The sequence below is a fragment of the Talpa europaea genome (genome assembly GCF_964194135.1).
Source record: "Talpa europaea genome assembly, chromosome: 15".
NCBI classification, from domain to species: domain Eukaryota; kingdom Metazoa; phylum Chordata; class Mammalia; order Eulipotyphla; family Talpidae; genus Talpa; species Talpa europaea.
The window spans coordinates 30,158,783-30,183,506 of record NC_140083.1 but is presented as its reverse complement, the minus strand read 5'-3'; the positions used below and the strand labels follow the sequence as shown (position 1 = coordinate 30,183,506).

Below are 24,724 nucleotides of genomic sequence, written 5' to 3'. Positions count from 1 at the left end.
GGAGCAGCAGGCGCGGCAGGAGAGGTCTGCGTGCCATGTGGGACCCTCGCTGGTGGCCGGGGATCGAACTTGTGCTGCAGAGGCTGCGGGCAGCTTCGCAGCCCAGAGCTCAATCCTTGCGCCACCAGGGGAGGCCCAACTGCTGGTATTTTTCTTTTTCTTTCTGACTTATTTCACTGAGCATGATCCCTTCCAGCTCCATCCATGTTGCTGCAAATTGTGTGAGTTTATCTTTTTTGATTGCTGAGTAATATTCCATTGTGTATATTACCACATCTTCTTGATCCAGTCATCCATTTTTGGGTATTTGGGTTGTTTCCATAGCTTAATTATTGTAAATAGTGCTGCTATAAACATAGGGGTGCAGGTGCTCTTTTGAATTAATGTTTCTATGTCCTTTGGGTAAATACCTAGGAGTGGAACTGCTAGATCATATGGAAGCTCCACCTTTAGCAGACTGAGGACTCTCCACACAGCTTTTCATAGTAGTTGGACCAGTTTGCACTCCCACCAGCAGTGCAGGAGAGTTTGGAGAGTTTCTTTTTCTCCACATCCTCGTCAACATTTGTTGTTGCTAGTTTTCTTAATATGTGCCATTCTCACTGGTGTAAGATGGTATCTCATTGTAGTTTTGATTTGCATTTCCCTGATTACAAGTGATGTTGAACATTTTTTCATATGCTTGTTGGCCATCTGCATTTCCTCTTTGGAGAAGTTTCTTTTTAGCTCTTCTGCCCATTTTTGGAGTGGGTTGTTTACTTCGCTTTTGCTGAGTCTCACCAGCTCTTTGTAGATTTTCGTTATCAGTCCTTTATCATTAGTTTTGTATGCAAAAAATTTCTCCCAGTCGGTGGGGTGTCTCTTTGTTTTGGTTACTATCTCTTTTGCTGTACAGAAGCTCTTTAATTTGATGTAGTCCCAACTGTTTATCTTTGCCTTCGCTTTCACTGCTTTGGGTGATGTGTCTTCAGAGATGTTACTCAGGTGTATGTCATGTAGTGTTTCACCTATATTTCCGTCTATATATTTTATAGTTTCAGGTCTTATGCCTAGTTCTTTAATCTGTTTTGAGTTGGTGTTTGTGCATGGTGTGAGGTAGTGATTTAGTTTTTGTTTTTTTTTCTGAGCATAAACATCTTGCCTTGGGCATTTGCTTAGTTTTAAAAATTTCCCTGTCTTCATGGGGCTTTACAATGCCCTATTTTTCCAAGGAATCTTTCCCCCTCTGTTGTTCCTGGGTCTTACATGGTCTACTGTATGTTTCAAAGGTAATCTTTTGGCTAGGGGTTTGCAGGTTTTTAGTTTGGCTTAAAGTACTTCCAAGCAATGTCTGTAGTCTCTCTGCTAAGCTTTGAGTTAGACAAAAGGAGAAACATGTGCCCTGTACAACTCCTTCCAGCAGCCCTGGACAGGTTAGAATACACATATATGACTACTGGTGAATTAGGTCTCCTCTGCTTCCTCTGGAGTCAGGGCACACCCAGGGAATGTGTGGACCCATCAAAACTGTCACTGTACCAGGGAGGGGTTGGAACAAGGATAAGTAAAGATCTCATATAGCTTTCCTACTAATCTGAAGTCACCTCTTTCTTGATTCAGTGTTTACACAGTTGCTGCAAACCTCCTACTATTTTCCAGAGTTTTGGCAAATTTGTTTCCGATAGTTCTACTTGCTTTTTGATGTTTCTTTGAGGGGGAAGTAGTAGGTAAGCACATACCTATTTTCCCACTTTGCTGGCCAACATATTAAATTTTGAAACAAAATTTCAAATATTTATGGATAATACATAATAATTTATATGCCTAGCACCTCTAATTACTTTTTTTTAATTACATACCATTGGAGTGCGATGTTTTACTTTGGTCTGGATAACTCCATCTTTTTCAAACTGTATCATGTCATTGAGTGGGTCCCATGGTCGTGTACTACATAAATGAAGGGCATTAAAAAAGACACTTATTTAGTGACTAAACAAAAAGACCTAAAAACTTTTACAATATTTTCTATAATTAGGTTTTCATGAGTAATACCTATCTATAAGACTAAGATTTGTCACATCTAATATGATTTTCAGCTTATTTTATAGGCTAACTGCCTGCAGTCAAATTTATTGTCAAATTATGTGTGGGATATCAAGTTTAAAATCTCACATATATCTTAATTAAAAATACTATTGCAGCTAACAATACAAATTCTAGAAATAAAGACAACAAGCAAGGCTTATGATATATTACTTACAAAATACTATAACTACTTACTCTGCAAACCTGTAATGCCATTCTCCTGTGAGTGGATCAAGTTCAAATAACTTGCAAGTCCACTCTTCATTTTTTGTTTTCCGATCTCTGGCAGACTGTCTTTGAGTTTCTTCCAAAACATATTTCTCTTGAGTAGCTTCTGTTTGGTCTTTGGCATTTATGGCTCGAGTTACACGCTGCCATAGCCTAGTACATGTGCAAAGACAGTATTTAAAAATCTACATTGAATAGACTTAACGTCACTTCAGGGAAAATGTCTTCATGATACTTTTTTACTTTGACAAAGTATATTCAGATGCTTCACAATGAATCAAACTATAAAACACGGTCTCCTGAGTAGTGTGACACAGTGGAGACCAATTTTTTTCTTGGCAAGAGACATTTATTACATGAATTCTTAAACATATGTCAATCAATAGCAGGAAGATAGAAATGAAGTCTCAAAAATCTGCATTTTTAACAAGTTCCACAGATGGTTCTTATATGTATTAATTAAGATCCAATGGTCTCCAAGACGCAATAGTGTAATGCTATACTTCTCAACTTTGGATGGATAGTATTATCTGGGAATTTTTTAAATCAGAATTTCTGGGAGTGGGGTGCACGTATTGTTTTTTAAAATGCTTCCCAAATGATCTGTAAGTGTGGTCAGTATTCAAACCACTGATTTTACAGAAAAGACTACTTAGACAAAATCTTTTCTATCAAAGTTTAGGCCTTTTCTCCCCCCAGATGAATGGAAATATAGTATCAATATTCTACACATCTGGGAAAATACCATATTGGTATTTAAAGAACAAGGACTTTGGAATTAGACACACACACTTGGGATGAATACTGTATCTGCCACTTTTTAGCTAGTGAAGTTAAAGTTCCTTATTCTGTGTAAGCTGATTTTCCTTATCTTTAAAATATGTTACATCATATTTATACCTTGAAAAGTGTTGTATATATGTGGAGATAGGTAGTGATAACTAAACTGCACTATGTGTCTAAAGCAGCTAGCATAGTGTCTCATATGCAGATGGCCCCTTCTCGTAACAAAGAAATACAGTAAGAAAAAAATTGGTTAATAATTATGTAATATATTTGGTTTAAAAGAGTAAGTGATACAGCAAGAATTTCATGACATTAAGAGCAGAAACTATGACCTAATTATTATCCAACTAATTAAATTCTTTAGAAGCCTGAATATCCAGTGACATATTCTCTTATTTTAGAAAATGAAGCAAAAGTAGATTTGGAACTACTGCTTTCACCTAAAATTCTACATGCCTCAACTCAATAAAAAGCTGCTAGTTAAAAACTAAGGATCATTTTAGTCTTATAATTTTATGCAAACAAAACAGAATTTTTTAAATAGGTCCTAGAAAAGATAAGAAGAGAGGAGGGAAATTTTTTTTGTCTGAGTTGAAGAAAAAATAGCACGACTTGTATTATATTTACTTGACATTCATAGGTACCAAACAGAATTCTGTCATACCCCTTAAATGTTAAACTTCTTTTGCTAAATTCAAATATGACTGAAGACAGAGAACAGTGACGCTAGTATTGAGGGATTAAAAACACATTACTTGATCTTCATGAAATTAGTTGAAACATGGTATACTTACTTCTCAGATTCAAAATCTCCCTGCTCTTCAAATTTTACAGTGTGCCTTATTAATCTCCATTGCTTTATGTCTGGTGTTGGATTCCAGAAAACCTCTGAATTATCAGTCTTTTTATCATTAACAAAAACTTCACTATCCTATATTTAAAGAAATAAAAAATTAATGTAGAGAGTTATTTTGTTAAAAAAAGTATTATATAGCCTAATAATAAAATAATTTCTTCCTGATACTTAACCCTGGACCTAAATACACTTTAAAACAAATGTAGGGGGACTCCCCAGTGATGCAGGGGTTAAGTCTCAGTGCTATCAAACTATAGCCAGTAACTGTGGCATGAGTTTGATCCCCAGCCAGGGAGCTAACCCACATGGTGCAGCAGACCTCTCCTATCTTGCCTGCTGCTCCCCTCAGTGGTATATTTCAGTAGAGCTACCTGTCCTGCTCCCCACTCTGTGTCTAGTGAATCTTTGCACCCCCTACACCTCTGGCCTACACCCCAGCTCTTGTATGCATAAATAAAATATAAAAAAAAAATGTAACTACTACTCTTACAAAAGTCCCAAATTTGTCATTTTTATAAAAACACTAAGATTAAACACGTAATACTAGCCAATTTTTAAAACTGTTGAATGCACAGTTTGCTTCTAAGATTTCATAAATTTACTTTTTTTTTCTTGCATAGAACTGGGGTGTACACCAGAGGTGCCGTGGGAGCTGGTGGTGAGAGGATTCACCAGAGTCACAGTGGGGATCAGAACAGGCAAATCTACTGAAACACACCACTGAGGGGAGCAGTGGGGCAAGACAGGAGAGGTCTGCTGTGCCATATAAGTTAGCTCCCTGGCTGAGAACAGAACTCAGGCTGTAAAGGTGACAGTGCTGAGACTTAACCTATAGGCTACCAGGAAGGCCCCCTCATAAATTTACTTACTAAACAAATTTCAAACAATTACATGCAAAGTCTCAAAGTCTCATGTCTGAATTATCAAAATAGACCTCAGTCTATGAGATGCTATTGACTACATATGCACTCATTATATTTAGAAACCTGTAAGAACCTTTCTTAGCATTAAAAATTTAAACTCAATCTTAGAAATTTCTTTTATAAAAGATGGTTTTATCTTTTTTCTAAAGGACCTTCAACTAGGTGTAAAATTTAAAGCTGACAGAGTATATGTGGTTTCTTGGCTGAATTTCAAGATCCAGTTTCATTTTCTCTTCATTTTCTGCCTGTTAAAATGCAGAAAATAGCACATAACTCAGTATTCACAGTGAGAGTGCAAAGTGAGAGGCAGTATCATGATCCTTTTTATTCATTTAAGTTCCTCTTATTAAATTACATAAGTGAGAATTTAGGCCAGCAAAGAAGTAAATAAAAACCACTGCACTCAAATACTCCTATATCTTTTCCATGTTCTGCAAAAGGATATATAACTCTCATTGGAAATGACTCTCTAGGTCGGAGGTAGTCTATTGCTGTGTGTAAAAGTATAGCTCTGGAGTCAAAGTGTCTGGAGTGGAATTCTTGCTCCATCGCTTATTTTGGGCAAATTACTTATTTAAACTCTCTGTGCATTAGTTTCCTCCTCTGTAAAAGCAGATTGTAACAACAGAAGGTATAATTATGATACATAATTGTATTAAAGATTAAATTAGTTAAAATCAATAACATTTTCAAACAAAGCAGTGATATATGTTCGCTATTTTTATTGATTTACAACTTTGAGAAGACAAACTATTACATAAAATTAAATATGTTAATAACAGATCAAAACCAAAATATTTGTTAACTGTGATTTATTCAGAGTAAGTTTTTAAAATATGGCTTGATTTTTTTTTTCTTTTTTTTCGGTAAAGCTAATCCATAAAAATACTTACCCAGTGACCTTCTAATGTAGCTAGAACTTCTTTTCCCAATTTAAGTTTTCCTGATATTTGATTAACACAGTCACTACTACCTAGAAATGGCTTTTAAAAGAGAAAATGTTAAAGTAACTTTTTATTTTTAACTTATATGTATACACAATATAGAAAAAAATAACCAAAAAGTAATTATGTAGTTACAGTGCTATTTTAGACATCTGAGTAAAATACAACACAAATTTTAGTCAGAAATGCTCAAAAAAAAAAAAGAAATTTGAATTTGCTGCTGTGGGGAAAAAATAGGATAAAACAAACAGATTATGTCGAGTCCAAATAAACATATTGAGAAAGATCACACTGACATAACTGTCTCATGTCCTGTGCTCACCTCTGACTCAAGAATATTCTATCAGTATTGCAATGTATTAAGCAAAACTTAGTAAACTGAAGGGATTTAACTTATCCATGGAAAGAAATAAGACCTCCTCTTTCAAAACAAAATAGTAAATCAATGCCCAATCAAAAAACTTTCTAAAGAATAAAATTAGAGGGTATATACTTTGAGTTACTGTACTACCTTCACCAAGACAAAATGTTAACGTCCTAATCTAATCCTTAAAGATGTCACGAATTACTTAAATCATCTTTAGCAATGATTTCAAGTACTATTACCACACAAGCAAAACATTTGCTAGGATGAAATAAAAATCAAAGGACATTATATAAAAAAAAAGTAAGACCCGTTTTAATAGAGAAAGTCGCTCATCAGCTAGATAATATAGGAAAGATTTAGTAATAAATATTAGTTTATGGAAACATTTATCTTAACATAATGTACTATCATAATGTACCACAACTGACAGTTTGAAAGGTCTTAATTTTTTCCTCTTGGACTGGAGTGGGTTTGTAATTTTTCAGCTAATAGAGGATGGTGTAAGAGATGTTAAACTTGACTTCTGAAGCTAGGTCATGTACAGTGATATAGCTCCCACCTTCCCCACAAGAAAATCTTCACTTAGAACTCAGAGCTGCCAGTAAGAAGTCTATCTCAAAGCAGTCATGCTTTCAAAACCAAGTCAGATTGAAAGGCCATCCACACGGGTGCTCAGATCAGCACTCTTAGTCTTTTGTAGTCATCCAACCCCAGTCATCAGACATGTAAGTGATGAACCTTGAAATGATTCCAACTATCAAGACTCTCATAGCCTACAAATTCTTCCTAAGTGAGGAATGGATATTTTCTAGCAGAGAAAAGTCCCCAGTATAGTCTGTTTAAATTCCTGATCCATAAAACCCCTAAGGATTATGAGATGGCTCCTGATTTTTTTAAATTAATTAATTTTAATTAAGGTAATATTGGGATACCTCCATCAGGTATTATTACCATAGTGTACCCACCATCAAATCACTGATAATCCATCTCCACAGTCCATGGTGCTTCCTTCCTTCTTTGTTCTTATTCCTCCCCCAACACCTCCCCAACTTGGTGCTCCAGTTATGTCAACTATGAAGGGTTAGTTTTTAAGCTTGTCTCTATCTGACTCTTTTTTTTTTTTTTTAAAGATTTATTTATTTATTTATACAAGCACTGGGTACAGTCAGAAGCGCGGGAGGGTGAGAGAATTCACCAGAGCCAGAGCGGGGAGCAGAGCAGGCAGAAGGACCGAAGTACACTGCTGAGGGGAGCAGCGGGCGGCAGGAGAGGTCTGCGCGCCATGTGGGACCCTCCTCCGGTGGCCGGGGAGCAGCCGGGGATCGAACCGGCACTGCAGAGGCCGCGGGCGGCTTCGCAACCCAGCGCTCAACCGCTGCGCCACCGGGGAGGCCCTCTATCTGACTCTTAAGATTAGTTACTTTATAGTCCACATACTAGTGATACCATCCAGTATTTACTTTTCTCCTAACTTATTTAGCATTATCCCTTCCAGCTCCATTCATATTACTGCAAATGGTGTGAGTTTATCTTTTTGGTGGCTGATTAATATTCTATGTGTATATATACCACTTAAAAGATGATTCTTTTCAAGCTTTTGAGTTCTAGAACAATTTGTCATGCATAAATTATAACTACTACAATTCTGTTTTAGTCTATACAGTTACAGGTGAAGTTAATATATAATTCTTGGTCTTTTGTAAAGCGGTATTTTAATTTACTGAGAAATCACTATTCATTCACTTCCTAAATCTCCTCTGTATAATGCCAACAGTTTTATTAATTGAAATTTTAAAATGACGGCTTTGTGTTGATTTGAATCTCCTAAGGCTACCCTTTCATGGATTCTATGTTCTTTTATTTAATCCTTAATTAGAAATTAAACTTTGCTCTTTGTTCAAAATTTATATTTCTAGGAAAGCTCCCCTTTAGGTAATACAGCCTACCATTTTCTACTAACCTTTAGTTTGAATTCAAGTATTGCACTGTATCCAGTTTTTTGACATGTAATATTGACTGTTCCACCAAGCTCTAGGGTCATTGTGCCATAAAGAATTCCTAAAGTAAAAAAATTGACAAAAGGTTGAAGAAACAGACACTGGATAAGAACAAGCAGTTTTAAAATTTCATTTCTCAGGATGAACAATAATTATTACTTAATATATACTTATTATATTTACTATATAAAATTACATTGTATAAGCAGTAATTATAATAAAGCTAATAATTCAAGAGCATTCAAGAGCATTCAAAGAAGTCTATAATAAGCACATAAAAGGTTGATTCTATTAGGTTTTAAATAGCTAACTGCTAAACCTCATAATTTGCAGATTGCATATTTGCAAACCCACATATTTATTAAATATACTGATAATCCAAAAAATCACACAGCACTTGTTTTATAATTTGTGGACATGCACCAAGTCGTGAAAAATTTGAGTTGCCTAATGTACACATTCCACTTGAGGTCAAACAAAGCGAGACTGCCTTCTCCTTTACTCCCTCTTACTGTAAATGAATGTTCTTCTTACAGGACTTTTAGCACTGCATTTTTTTTTTTTTTTTATAGAGGCATGCTTTATTTATTTGTTTGCTGGTTTGTTTGTTTTGTTTTTGTTTATACATGCACTGGGTACAGTCAGAAGCGCGGGAGGGTGAGAGAATTCACCAGAGCCAGAGCGGGGAGCAGAGCAGGCAGAAGGACCGAAGTACACTGCTGAGGGGAGCAGCGGGCGGCAGGAGAGGTCTGCACGCCATGTGGGACCCTCCTCTGGTGGCCGGGGAGCAGCCGGGGATCGAACCGGCGCCGCAGAGGCCGCGCGCAGTTTCGCAACCCAGCGCTCAACCGCTGCGCCACCAGGGAGGCCCTAGCACTGCATTTTCATGCTTTTTGTTGGTAACTTCACTGTTTAGAATGGCCCCCAAGTGTAGTGTGAAAGTGCTGCCAAGTGTTTTTAAGACCAGAAGGCTGTGATGTATATTATGGAGAAAGTGAAGTGTTAAAACTCAGACATGAGTTATACTGCTGCTGGCTGTTAGTTCAACGCTAACGAACCAACAGTATATACTAAATAAAGTATCTTTAAATAGAAACAAGATTATGTAATGATCAGGTGATGAAACTGTGAAAAGTGGCTCAAAGGAAGCAGACCTTGTGTTTCTCTTAGGAGCAATGGTCCAGTATGCACGAATTGAGTGTTCATGATGACTTTATAAAACATAACTACTATAAATAACAAGATTCAACTGTGTAAGGCAAATGAGTAAAATAGATTCAGTGGCTAGAAGTAGGGGAAATCTCAGTTTAGCAAATATAAATAGGGTGTGTGTCTATTCTCAGACTGTAGTCTGTAAGCACAAATAAATAGTGTTAATTTCCAAGAAAGGAACAGGTTGTAACGTTTCTCATACTTACTCAGCTTGGACTTTATTTTGTATAGTGATTTATGAGACGAGCTATTTGGAGAATAACCTTGGTTATTCTCATTCATAGAGTTACTAGTCTCTATTATTTTTCTATGCAATAAAAATATTGCTATGAAAAAAATTTTCTCTGTTGCTAGCTGGGTATAATATGGGTATTTACATGGAAAATCATTTCTTTATTGCAAATGATATAAAAATTTTTAATATATTCTATCAATTTAATTCATAACTTCACGTATTTCACTTCATACCTATTTCAAGAACCTCATGTGAAGCTGTCAGAATGATCTAGCCTGAGGCCACACATTGGCTACTCTTGTATATAGTAATTTCTAGGTATAGTTGATGGGAGTCAACAAAACTGAGTTTGCTCTCAGCATTCTTATGGACTAGCCAGTTTTCCTTGGATAAGATTCTTACTATTCCTCCACCCTTCACGTTTTTCATCTGTAAAATGAGGCCATATAAAATCATTTCTGTTTTTATTAATCATTTCCTAAAATAGAGGATAATTAACAAAAAATTATTTTTAAGAAACGGGTTGGAAATAAGGTGCATATAATGACCAAACTGAGTGTTTAAGCTGATGACCTCTAGTAATGCAGACTGCAGAGATCTTGATTCTCCCACACTGCAGTTGAGTGATCTCAGGCAAATTCTCTTTGTGTTTCATTTTCTTCATACATAAGACAGGGATAATATAACCTACTTTATAGGGCTACTGAAATGATGAGGTTTTAAACATAAAATACACAGAATAATTGGATACCTGGCCTGATATGTTATTTGATAGCTTCCTTTGTATCCTAAATAATGAGGGGAAGCATAACACATTAACTTTTAAAAAACTACCAAATGAAGATAAGGAGAAATTTTAAAAACATTGATACACAGAAAAGTGGTAATTTAAAAATTTAAAAGACAGGTGGTAGTGAAAGAAGATGGAAATCTTAAGAATCATAAAGATTCCAAAATAATGGCAGTTTCATCAAATTTTAAAACATGCACATAAGGCAAATGAAATTCCATTATTTATAAATCAGCCTCCTCCAACTAAAGTTTGTCAAAAAAAGTCTGTTATGTGTGAATTAATTCACCATGGAAATACTGAGCAGATGATAGCAATAATCTCAAGTATCTGTAGACCAAAGACATTTTTAAACAAAAGGCAGGCTCCATCAATGTCAAAACATAAATTATGGCTATAAACATATATTTACAAAAGAAGCTTAAGGAAAATCTATATCAAGTATGGAAGATTTTTACCTTTACAATGAGCATATGGCATTGTCATTACATAATCTTCACCTCTATTCAAGAAAGTTAACCGTGCTTCTCCTTCTAATATTGCAGACAGTGAGTTTCCTGAAATATATATTGCTTATTAAATTTCACATAATTCAACCAATTCAATATAAACAAAATATATTTAGGACATCAATCATATATCTAGAGTGGAATGTTTTACTGTCTCAGTCTCACTATGGCCAAACATATATCTCTTATATCCAAAACATATTTGATCCATATTCCATTCTTTAAAAATCAGTACTTTTGAAAGATAGAGGCATGTGCTTACTATGATATCGGGCTATTAAGAAAAATCTGAAACATGTAGAACATGTAATAAGACTTTTTCACCATATGCTTGCTTAGTCCATTTCTGAATAAAATTATTTCCTATCTGTTCATCACAATAACTTAGTTAAGTGTATCCTTTAAGTACTTACAATCAATATACTATAATTTAGAAAAATTGAATATGCATAATCCACAAAATGCAATCAAATATAAAATTTATGGTATTTTTCTCTAGCTTCCCCCCCACATCATCATTTTACTGAAGTATAATTTTCAAAGTGACCCATTTTAAGTTTTCATTTATAGTCTTGGCAATTGTATACAGTCATGAAATCACCACCATCTATAATCAAGATGCAGAACATTTCATAAACTCTCCAAATTTCCCCTTGTTCCTTGGCGTCAATCTTTTCCTGTAAAACCACTGCTCCAGTTTCTATCACTGCAGTTTTACCAGCTCTAGGATTTTATTTGGGTACCACTGTAGTTTACTGTGTTGTACTTCTTTCACTAAGAAAGTTCTGTGTTCATTGTAAATATATGTTTAATTTTGGACTATCATTTCCCCATAAGTTTAAATCTGGACTCTCTACTCTGTTCCATTAATCTCTATAGCTCTCTTGATGTAAATACCACATTGTATTGATTGCTGTAGCTTTACAGGAAGTTTTGAACTCAGGAAGTAAAAGATCTGTCTTATTCTGCTTTCTCAAATTTTTTTTGGCTGTCTATGTCCTTGACCTTTATATGTAACTTTATTTTTTATCTTTTTTTAAAGATTTATTTATTTATGCATACAAGAGCTGGGGTATAGGCCAGAGATGCAGAGGGTGAGAGGATTCACTAGAGACAGAGCGGGGACAGAACAGGCAGACTGACTGAAATACACTGCTGATGGGAGCAGCGGGGGAGATAGGAGAGGTCTGCTGCACCATGTGGGTTTATCTCTGGCTGGCCAAGGATCAAACTTGTGCTGCAGAGGCTGCAGACTGTTTTATAGTGCTGTGCTTAACCCCTTGCGCCACCAGGGAGCCCCCTACATGTAACTTTAAAGCCAGTTTGTCAATTTATTTAAAAAAGTCTGCTAGGATTTTGATTGCACTGAATCTTTAGCTCAATTTGGAAGATTTGCCATTTTAACAATATTAAATAATCTAGTAAACATAGTACATTCTGCATTTACTTGTTAGATCTATTTTAATTTTCCTCAGCAATGTTATGTAGTTTTCAGTGTAAAGGGTCTTACATATCTTTCATTAAATTTATTTCCAAATATTTTGTATTTCAGGTACTACTGTAATCAAAGTTGTTTTTAAATTTCATTTTCAAGTAGTCATTTCTATTGTATAGAAGTAGAATTTTTGGATTTTGACCTTGTATCCTGCAACCTTACTAAATTCACTAATGACTTCCAGTAGCTGTTTTCTATAGTACCACAGGTGTTTTTTTCTTTTGGAGCCAAAAAAAGCTCCTTACTGTTTACAAGGTTATTTCTGAGTTGCAAAAAATCTTTATTTTCCCCCCTGTATTCCTCCATTCAATCTTGGGTGCAAACGTTAGGCAGAAAGCTTAAGCATACTTTTTTCTTGCATCTGCACTGAAAACCTTGGCAGCAGACAATAATTGCTCTAGGTCTGTCAAACAGATGCATTAGGATTTTCTACATAGATCAGTATGTTACATAAATAGTTTAAACTTCACTCTTTCCAATCCGTATGTCTTTTCTTTATCTTGTCTACTACATCTTGGTGAGGATTTCTGATATAATTTTGTATAGAAGTTGTGTGAGTGAACATCTTTATCTTATTTCTGTGAACAGAATTAAAAATTATTTAATTTTTACCTTGGGAATGAATTTGTTATCAATTTTTCATAGCTATCTTTAATTCAGTCCTAGTATGTTGAGAGTTTTTAATTTGAATGTGTATTGAATTTTGTCAATGCTTTGTCTCTATTAATTTTTTCTATTTTTTTATTTTTTATTTCTATTATTTTTCTATTATTCCATTAATATGAATGATTCTGAATGATTTTCACATGATGTAGCAACTTTGTATTAATGAGATATCTCCATTTAATCCTGACATATTATTGATAATATTGATCACAATATATCCTTTTATGTGAATTACCCTACACATATATATAGATCTGTTACCAATTTGTTAAGGATTTTTGCATGTATATTTATGAGTGATATTGAACTGTGGTTTTCTTGTTAAAGACTTACTTATGGTCCTCTACATCCTATTAGGTAACCAGACCTAGATTTCTGTTGACATTTTATTTTCATATTTTATGAAAATTACTTTTTCAAGTTTAAAATTCTTTAGTTGAGGGCCTCCCTTGGTGGCGAAGCGATTGAGCACTGGGCTGCGAAGCTGCCCGCAGCCTCTGCAGCGCCGGTTCGATCCCCGGCTGCTCCCCGGCTACCGGAGGAGGGTCCCACATGGCAAGCACACCTCTCCTGCCGCCCGCTGCTCCCCTCAGCAGTGTGCTTCGTCATTCTGCCTGTTCTGTTCCCCACTATGGCTCTGGTGAATTCTCTCAACCTCCCGTGCTTCTGACTATACCCAGTGCTTGTATAAACAAATAAATAAATAAATAAATAAATCTTTAAAAAAAAAATAAAATTCTTTAGTTGAAATTTAACTTGATACTTTTTCTCCATTTAAAAGTTTATTATCAAATGAAAGTACTTAAGGTCATAGTTTCCATGGGTGTATAACTTTAGTCATATTTGTTTGAATTGTCACAGTTTATAGATTAAGGTTTTCTATAGTAACTATTTTCTCTCTCTTCTCTATTTTCCCTTGTACTTGCACTTGTATGGTTTTATGTAAAGTTTTAATTTTCTTTTTTTGGCATTTTGGTCCAAGGTTAAATTTCATTATTGACTGACCCTGGACCAAGTATTCTAATTGTACTTGGATGCCTTCTCTCTAATCATATGTGGATTCCTTTTCTGTACACTGAAATGGAACAAAAAACCTTGGAGGACTAATGGCAAAAGAAATACATTATGTAAAAAAAGGGGACACTCTGGTGGGCAAACATTATTCTGTATATTGATAAGTGGTGTTTGTGATAAATTTATATATATGTAAAAATACTTAAAGTGAGTCATGCCTCTATGAATGGGAAAAGAAAAACATTAGAAAAGTCATTATTCAAATGAAGAGCATACTGAAAGTGACATGCAAATCCCTTGCTGAAATCAGTACAAGATGCTGTCTAAAGAAAAGCTCACCAAGAAATTACTATCTACCTCCCAGAAAAAGAGTAAAGATTGAAACCAGGGAAACTTACCATAGAACTTGGACTTAGCCAGGATACTACCACTAAGGCAAAATCCATCCTTTCGGTTACTAACATAAAAGGCAGATATTGGTGGATGATGGGACACCTATTGAACACAGGGAAACACAAAAGCATAAACACAGTAATGAGTTTGGAGGTAGAATCTTCAGGCTGAGTCAAACCTTCAGATCACTGCAAAAACTGTATGACATCATGACTAAAACTTCCTAAGTGATCCTAAGCCAGAAAACAGTCAAGCAGCCCCTGCTCTCTGAGCCTCATTGTATGAGATAATAAATGTTTGTTTTTAGTCACTGTTTTGGGAGTAATATGTGTATACAGCAATGGACAACTAATTCTGTATTACTTATTTTTCTTATGTATTGCTGGATAAGCTGTAGAAAACTAACAAAAGCTTTGACAAACATTTTGTCTTAATAACCTAATATTTCAATACATACATCTTACATTTTCTGAAGTGAGACAAAGTGAGACAAATCGGTTTAACTCCTCTCAAGTCTCTCATTTAGTGAAGAATTATTGTGAGTTAAAATGTAAGGTGGCATAACCATCAACTTTAAAAAATGAATACACAGTGGTTTCAATATGATGGCATCTATGTGTCAAAATCTCCAGGGGATGATTTTTCAAATGACATGGTATTTTCATCCTCCTTACATTCAAGGAGGCACTTTACTGGAACACAATGTCATGTTTCTCAGGTTTGTTAGGTTAGGAGAAGACTGAGAATCGTGAATGCAAATGTACCTAAGTTTAAATGAATGAGTATTTTCAAATTAAAAAATATTTTCTGACTGCCTTCTACGTGTACAACAAAAAGAGGTGTCATGGGGAGGGTATCTTCAAGGAGCCAACAATTCAATTAGGGAAGTAAGTATTCTGTAAAAAGCTAAACCAATACAAGTGTTAAAATAACTGCATTATGGGTAATTACAAAAACATGGATAATTAATAATAACAGAAGTTTGAGAAGGGAGAAATCACTGGGAGCTGCTGTCATCTGGGTCAATATAAGATGAGCAGTTTGGGGTTTGTTTAGATGAGAATAATTGAGAAGAAATACTGGGGGGTCACAGGGTGGGAAGAAGAATTAAATTTTAAACTAATGAGGCAAAAAATTATAATACTAGGTTACCTAATTGTGAATGCACAAATAGGACCACTGTGGAGAGTTCAGGGAGACATGTAATTTGAGACAAATTCAGAAAGATACAGAAGAACTTGAATGACAGACAAATATAAACATGATTTAGGAACTTGGGAATCACTGAAGAATTTTAAGAATAATCAAAAAGGTGTTTTAGAAATATGAACTTGGTCAAAAACAAAAGTGTGGAGGGACGAAAAATAAAGATTTATTTTTAAACATAGGATTCTATGACTGTAGTAATATTTTTGAGTATGGCATTTAATAGTATTATGAACTAAAACGTTAAATGCTCACCAAATGTTCACTGATAAGAAAAGTTAATCAACCGTGAGTTTTGTGAGTTAATATTTCTATAAAAAAATCCCAATAACTGGGCCTCCCCTGGTGGGCACAGCGGTTGAGCACTGGGCTGCGAAGCTGCCCACAGCCTCTGCAGTGCCAGTTCAATCCCCGGCCACCAGCGAGGGTCCTACATGGTGCACAGACCTCGCCTGCCGCCCACTGCTCCCCTCAGCAGTGTACTTCGTCCGTCTGCCTATTCTGCTCCCCGCTCTGGCTCTGGTGAATTCTCTCACCCTCCTGCACTTCTGACTGTACCCAGTGCTTATATAAATAAATAAATAAATCTTTAAAAAAAAATCCCAAAAACTTCCAAATCAGTTTTGTATCTGCACCATGCATTTCTAATACCTGTTCCGCAATATAAAAGGTTTTGCTGTTTGTTCTGGGATGAATCCATAAACAACGGAAAGTTTCACCAAGTATAGGATTGTAAGGTTTCTTCAGTCCCTAGTAAAAAAAAAAATACAAATTTCAAATTACATATATGGAAGAGTTAAGATAGTTTAAACCAGTCAAAGTGGATTTCACTGTATCATCTGGGAGTCATCCTTACAAAATTCCACAGTAGTGACATGAAATTACTTCAATCATATTATGTCTAAATGATCAAGTATTTTGTAATTCTGCTAACTCAAAGAAGTTCTGAATGCAATTATTAATTAAAAAATCTAAAGATAACAAAAAATAAAGAAAGCATACAAGACTAAAGAAAATAAAACATAAATATTACCTTTGGCTTTTTATAAAATCCTGACAAATACCATTTCACTACTTTCTTCAAACGGAAATAAGGATTTTCTTCAAGTGCAGCCCTAAAAACAAACGAATACCAAAATTTTACATTAGTTACTAGGGCTTTAATACAAATTAAAACCACACTGACAGGGAGAAGGAGTAGCAGGACCCATGTCCAGCTAAGGTGGCAAGAAGCAGGCTAAGGAGATGGGAGAGGTGGATGAAGCATTTTAAGTAGAAACAGATGGAGGAGCAAAAGAAACTCAAGGAGTTAAAAGCAAGGGTTACAGGGAAGGGATCTCCTGTGCCACAAGTGAAACTAAGAAATCTGGCAAAAGCAGGTTGCCCTATGCCTCAGGCAATGGTGATCTTTAAGTTCATCCCTGTTTAATCATCTGGATTTCCTGCCAATAACATCTGTTGCCACTAATAGCTAGAATGAAGTATCTGGAAGGCTTTTGTACATTTAATAATAAAATTTGTTAAAAAAAAAAAAAGCTTCAATAAGCTATCACCTCATGCTGGTTAGAACGGTCATCATCAAAAAGAAAAGAGGTAACAATGCTGGTACAGATATGGAGAAAAGGGAATTTTTATACACTGTTGATAGGATTGTAAATTGGTTACAATCATTATGAAAAATAGTATGAAGAGCCTCAAAAACACTGTTGTATGACAAATAGGAAAGGTGTTAAGAGAAAAAATTCTTAAAGTTCTTATCACAAAGAGAAAATTCTTCTTCATTTTCTTTTCATTTATTTATAAGGAGACAGATGTTAGATGTTAGATGCATTAATCATTTCACAATCTATGTAAATCAAATAATCATGCTGTATGCATTAAACTAACACAGTGATGTCAATTAGTTCTCAATAAAACTGGAAATTTTTTTTTCACAAATTCTCCACGGTTTTTATCAAACCAAGAACTCAGTATGAGACATGAATCCATGTAAATAAGTTTACAAGAATCATTTTTCATAATCTGGTTATATCTCTCCTCCCCCCAATCCCCCAATTTTTTCTATTCTTTAAGATACTGCCCAAATCTGTGCTCAATTTTAGAAACATTTCAAACCAAGATTTTTCAACCCTAGATGCTGCCAGAGTTTCTATGAGAAACTGCAATAGAAAAAAATAAAAATAGATTTGGGGGTTCATTTACCGAGCAATGCCTGGTATTTACAATGATGAGGCAGTGGCAAGTGGCCATGTTATCAATTTCGTTTAGAGTTCTTCAGCCTCATATGTCCTGTAAGGGCCAGGTTTCCTGGACTGAGTCTATTCTTGCTGACATTGATTGGAACAGATCCATAAAAACTAATGAGTGCTATAGAACTTGGAGGAAAATACCACAAAGCATCTTCTAGTTTAAGAAATAAGAATCTACTTACTCAGATAGGAAATCTGCATGATAGTAGTAATCTGAGAGTTTATCCAGGAAAGAACGAGGTTCCAAAATAAATGTTGGCAGAACTACTCTGGACAGGTCCATGCCAGGGCGAACTTGTTTCAGCAGTGTCCAGATAAGGCTTTTGTTTTCTTCAGAAACAGTTTCTGTTTGAGAAGCCTCACCTGCCTTTAATAATTAACAAGAACACTGAAATATTATATTTATTTCAGATATGTAGATAATTTAGAAAGGACAGGGTAATGTTGAAAATCTACATAGGACTATTATAAAAGCATTATTAAAATGTAGAAATAACCCATTAGGTAATAAAGTCTATAGTTATAAAATTTAGGTAAAAAGGGTAAGTGTAAAAGAAACCAAAATTGAATGATATATACAAAGAACCAATACCAAAAACATTACCCTCTATTATACATCTTTACTTCTATGTGCTAGTTAATAATAACTATACTCACATTTCCTTGCAATTTATTTTGTTTCTAGCAATGACATAAAGCAGGTAAGTATTCTATTCAAAGGCAAACCTGAAGAAATATGAACTTTAAATTTATTTGCTTATTTTATGTGAAAGTATATGTTTAGATGTTTATAAATGCTAATTTATGTCATACATCTGAAAGGATATGAACTTGTAACTCTGAACCATATTGCTGTAAACTAATTTCATCTCAATAAAAAATTACTTAATTAAAATAAAAAAGAAAATAAAATTAAAAAACATTAAAGATATCATAAATCTCTGAATATGAGACTTTTACCTCCCCAAGTTCTTCATGGCTCTGTTCAGTGTAGGTAGTCTCCTTTAAAGGCTCAACTGGCTCAGGTTCAATATAGGAGTCATCTTGCCTCTCTGATGTATCTGTGTCACTTTCTTCACTTTTCCCCATCACCTCATTGTCAGACTCATCATGCTCTTGATCATTTTCCTTATCAGATTTATCAGAATACATATCTTGGTCCTTAAAATGCTGTCGTTCAATTTCACTGTCATTTAACCTTAAGGGAAAGAATTATTATAAGAAAGAAAATATTAAGAATATGTAAGAACAACATGTAACATTTATTAAAGACTATGTATTGGGTACTATTCTAATTGTTTTATATAGTAACTCAATAAATCCTTAAAATAATCCTATGAAATTAATAATATTCTCACATTACAGATTAGTAGATGGAGGTACAGAGAAGTTAAACAAAAAACCAGGGAAAAACTCAAAGTTCTTTGCCTCTCTACTACCAAGGATTAAAATTTTCCAAAAGCAAAATTTTAGATGATCTCTTGCCTAGAATTTTTTTCCTTATTTTTCAAGCATCATCATTTTAATTAACCTCACCATCTCTTCAAGTCTAAACAAAGACTTTAGGTAGCCTAAATTGCTGTTTCTTCTATCTTACCAACTATTCTCTCCTTATGCTCTGATTTTCATCCTCTGAATCTATTCCCATAGAAGTCACTATTGACGGCTTAGTTGACAAACCCAATGTTGTCTAGTCTTCACCTTCTGTAACTTCTCTGCAAAACTAGACTTTTATTACCCTTCCCTGAAATGGTCTCGGCAATTGGGTTACATGTAATTGTGGTTCTACATTTTGAGCTCTCTGAGTGCCTTCATCTTTTTCCGTCCTGAAAATATTTTCACCTTCCTTGACCCTCTTTTTATTTTTACCTATCTGCTCTCCTTTGGCAAGCTATCCCATTTCAAGGCTTCACCATTGTTTCTATTTCATGATTTCCTAACAAGTGCATACAACAATAACTTTCAGATCCATGTAACCTTACCTTTCAGATCCTTGTTTTTAAATGTTTGGCTCACATAATTTATATGACTTGGGATCACTGCGTCCTCAACATACCCAGTATTTGATAAATCATCTAGTTTTCCCCAATATGATTTTATTTATTTTACTATCTTCTTGGTCACTCAGGCTTAAAACTTGAATCATTAATCTCACCCACTCTCTGTCCTTTACAGCTAAGCATTCTAAAAGTTTCAAAGGAAGGCCCCAGCCCCCTCATCTCTGTATCATCATTCCTAGCTCATTTCCTGTCACAGAGCCAAATGAACATGCTGATACGCTGATTCTACTTCTGAAAAATCTGTTATATTGATCTTCTCTCTTTGATTCCTTTGCTGGATATTAAGTTTCCGCTCTCTAAATTTTCTTGATCTTATATTACTCTAAAACATTCCTTTGGTTGTTTATATCATTCTTATCTTCTTACTTTTTATGGCTCCTCACATTTTACAGAGTTCTAGTAAAACAAAAAGCAAAATGCAACATGTCTCCAGGAACACACAGCTACTAAACCCTGTACTAAACTCAAATTTAGGATTACATCCAATTCATCTCCTTATTCACAATGCAGTGAACCAGACAGAGAAGGATATGGTGTCTTATGCAATAGAAGCTCAAAAATTTTTAATGACTAAGTAAGTGTAACAGATGAACTTTTAAAATCCCCAAATAAGAGCTTTTCAAGATTACTAAGTATTCAGTAAAAACAAAGGACTGTGTATAGCTTAAGTGCTTTGGGGGAAAATCTTGAGAAAAGGCACCAACAAATACCCATTCGTATATCAGTTTCTTCCCCCAATCCTATCCCACTCAGGTTTAAGATAAAGTCCAAATTATAGTTCTACAAAGAAAGAACATAAAAGGTCAAGGAATGGAGTTTTAAAAGAGAGTAAAGAAAGAGTCAAGCAAAGGAAGTTAAAATAAATTCAGGTGAGGCTACATGAAGGAGGAGATGGTAGCAGTCTAACTTTGAGAAGAACCTCATTCTTGATGGCAGTAAGTGGAGACAGAGAAGTTAAGGTTAGTGCAAGAAAGGAAAAGGGGAAGTCTATTTTTCTCTATATTCTCTTCCTAGAAATCTGACAAAAGAGCCGAACCTCAACAAATCTCTGAACCTAAAGAAGTTTCTGTGCAGAAGTATTTTAGCATAACCTTGCAATTAATGCTTAAAGGGTTAACACCACAAGTAGGGTATAGCCTCAACTTGAAATACTTATATAATAGAAGAATTCTACAAATACAATGTTGAATAAATCAAGTGCCATCACACACACAAAAAGAAGTTCTATAAAATAGCAACAACAGTACAAATTTTATTGGTAAGAATCAGGAAAGTACTCATATGTTGCAATATCTGAGCCTGAACAACACACAGAGTATGCCAGAAGTAAAGAACAAGGAGGACTAACAATCATTATTAATGGAGGAAATGGAACACTATGCAAAAAGACAAGGTTGCTAGTTAGCATGACTATATTTAGGAAACACAAGAAATTCAAGTTAGCTGGAACCAGGAAAATAATTTTGTATACCTTATAGCAAGTGAACAAATGTTCAACAAGGTCTTAGGTCACAAAGGGAAGGCAATCAAGTTTCAATCCCAGATATACTACAAAAATTCCAGGCCTGCTGACTAACCTAGTGTACAACATGGTCTCTAAAACATTTAACAGGTTACTGGTAATATCTACTTACTGGAAGTTGTCACCACTGTGGAGATTGTTAGCACGTAACAAACCATACAAAGTGACATGCGTGTTCTCTGATGAAATGCTCAGGTCATGTTCCTTTCCTTCCCTGATCATTGTACGTTTAAGAAGACTAGAACACTTCAAAGCCAACTCCAAGGCATCCATCCAGCATCTTCCTAGAAGAACATGGATTCATGAGCAATATAAATCAAAGAATTCTAAAAATTACTATCTAATTTAATAGTGCTAACCTTTATTACTACATATACTGTCATTTCTTTGAGAAACATGCACTAGAAAAGTTAATTTGAACATGAAATCCTGACAGGATTTCTCAAGACAATTTTCCAATTTCTCTACCTAGTTAATGATGCATTTAGTGTTCTAAGTAATTTATGATTACAATACCTCTGATTCAAATATCAATCTAAAGGTAGATTTCCCCAAAGAAAAATACAGAATAGTACATAAAATAAACCCTTAAAAATGAGGACCAAAATACAATCCACTAAAACTTGTTATTTACCATCTGACTCTGAAGCAGCTCGGATGATTAAGTAACTGCTAGGCAAGGGCTGAGTTATGGATCCAACTGCTTCACCTTTTGGACCCTTAAAATAAATAAAAGTGAAAATAAATGGTATACTGTAATTATCATGTGACTTCAACATTACATTATCTATTATTTCCTGTAACAATCTAAGTTAGGTATGATTTATAATCTAAAAGCAAACAAGCTTTAATTTCATACTTCTGGAAAAAGTCAATGCTAAATATTAAGTTCTCTTTTTTCAACAAATAGACTTGCTTACCAGAAAACTGAAATCATGGTTATCATTAACTAATGCTCATACAATTGTACATATTTCCCTAAAATTAATATTTTGAATTAAATAAACATTAAAAATATTTTTATGACTTAAAAAATTAATTCTAATTCTTTTTTTTTAAGATTTATTTAAAATCTTTATTTGTTTATACAAGTACTGAGTACAGTCAGAAGTGCGGGAAGGTGAGAGAATTCACCAGAGCCAGAGCAAGGAGCAGAACAGGCAGACAGATGACGGATACTGCTGAGGGGAGCAGCGAGCGCAGCAGGAGAGGTCTGCGCGCCATGTGGGACCCTCGCCTGGCAGCCGGGGATCGAACCTGCTCTGCAGAGGCTGTGGGCAGCTTCGCAGCCCAGTGCTCAACCACTGTGCCACCGGGGAGGCCCCTAACTTTAATTCTTAAAAATCCTCAGGGTAGTGGAAGGGTAGTAGTAACAATAAATACTACAGATCAAAGATTTTGAAAGCCTTTTTTTTTTATTTGAGAATCACATAATATATACAAATACTGGAGATTCTATGGGTTAAATTCTTTCCCCTGTGGGAAGGACTGAATCCCAGAATCTGGGATATAAAAACTAAACAAAATTCATTTATTTAGTTAGCATGTACTACCTGTCTCCTGTTTGTAGAATTCCTTGGTAATCAAGTACGGTATTTCTATTTTCCTGATTGAGTTTCTACCTTTATAATGCAGGAGTGACCACAGTAGTGCTTTTTACTAAAAAAGGCATTAGAACTACATCTTTAAAGAAAGCTGTCTCTCTTACAAGTAGAATTGTTTCTACTTATAGGTAACTTATCATATATTTATGCCACTAGAGGAAAAACCACAAAAAACAAATGGCGATTGCTATTCTGGGGGATTTTGTAATTTTAATGAAGATAAAAAACATAGTCAGGGCCTCATCAGTGGCGCAGCAGTTGAGCGCTGGGCTGTGAAGCTGCCCGCCGCCTCTACAGCGCCAGTTCAATCCCCGGCCACCAGCGAGGGTCCCACATGGCGCACAGGTCTCTCCTGCCATGCCTGCTGTTCCCCTCAGCAGTGTCCTTCATCAGTCTGCCTTTTCTGCTCCCCACTCTGGCTCTGGTAAATTCTCTCACCCTACCACACTTCTGACTGTACCCAGTGCTTATATAAATAAATAAATTAAACAATACAAACTGAATCCCTGTGGACAAAAGGGATAAGGTGCATTATAAGTTTAGGAAACTTTCGTTGCAGAAATTTTAAGTTAAATCTTAATGATAAAAGTTTTTGGGTACGGTTTTCATTGTGGCTAGATATAGTAAGGAATAATGCACTTGAAAACAGAACAAATTTTTAAGACAGCAATTATTAGATTGATTTATCACAGATCTACTAATAGATTATCTTCTTTACTTTTTACTATATAACCAGGGCTTACTTACCTTCACAGCCCAAATAGACTGCTCCAAAGGATGGAAAAGTTTGAAACAAAAGCCATCCTTTTTTGATGGACGCTCAATGATTTCACAGGCATTCAGGAGGACTGTTCCTACCCACTGACCATTTTTTTGGGTTTTATAGATGAGTAACACCCCAGGTTTCAACACACACCACAACTTGGTCCAGCTCTTTAAAGTACCACGAATCTAAAGAGAGATAATTTATTTACTTCAATAAAAATTACTCTTTAGAAAGAAATAAGTTCTGTTTTCAAGTTCCATAAGATACAAAGCAAATAATGGCAAATAGGATGTTCTAATCTAAAATTTTCATAAGCTGTACATTTTAGATTTATACATGAATATAATCTATCTGTACATGGTTATGTATTTAAACTACTCAATGATGAGGACTTCAAATAATCGTGAAAAGAACATGGCTTCTGTTTCTGAGGAACTTAAATTCTACAGGAAACTGGATCAACAGTTTCAAATAATGTACTTAGTAAAATGATTTTCCTTTCTTTCCTTACCAGGTCAGGGACATTAAAATACACTTTGCTACTACTGAGATTTTCCTCTTCTTATCACAAGTGTTTATCACAAGTATAATATTATTTATGAGAGTATATGATTATTTTGCTTTTTAAGTTTTTTTTCCTCTCCTCTTAGCATTACATCAACAATGCTGAAAACAAACTAGCACACACCAGGCATTCCCTAAATATTTGGTGATTGGTAGGAAGAGGAAAGAACCTCCTCCCAGTCTCTACAATTACTTTCTCTAAATCACTTTGTTCTTAGCAATTACATAAAGTATGTCATATAAATTTCCTAGGGGAAATTTTTAAAACTCAAGT

General features: G+C 35.0%; 1 protein-coding gene across 1 annotated transcript in view; it reads right to left on the bottom strand.

Annotated features, from left to right (window-relative positions):
• The window catches only part of OSBPL8 (oxysterol binding protein like 8), a gene marked incomplete at its 3' end in the record, with an annotated part of 79,517 nt that overhangs the window by 7,534 nt on the left and 47,259 nt on the right, over positions 1-24,724 (bottom strand). The window contains 14 exon segments of the mRNA XM_084255896.1: positions 1,839-1,926; positions 2,260-2,445; positions 3,873-4,009; positions 5,751-5,840; positions 8,129-8,226; positions 10,861-10,959; positions 14,485-14,581; positions 16,337-16,435; positions 16,719-16,800; positions 18,117-18,301; positions 18,895-19,132; positions 21,629-21,800; positions 22,151-22,235; positions 23,868-24,071. Coding sequence (XP_084112022.1) covers positions 1,839-1,926; positions 2,260-2,445; positions 3,873-4,009; positions 5,751-5,840; positions 8,129-8,226; positions 10,861-10,959; positions 14,485-14,581; positions 16,337-16,435; positions 16,719-16,800; positions 18,117-18,301; positions 18,895-19,132; positions 21,629-21,800; positions 22,151-22,235; positions 23,868-24,071 — 1,860 coding nt within the window.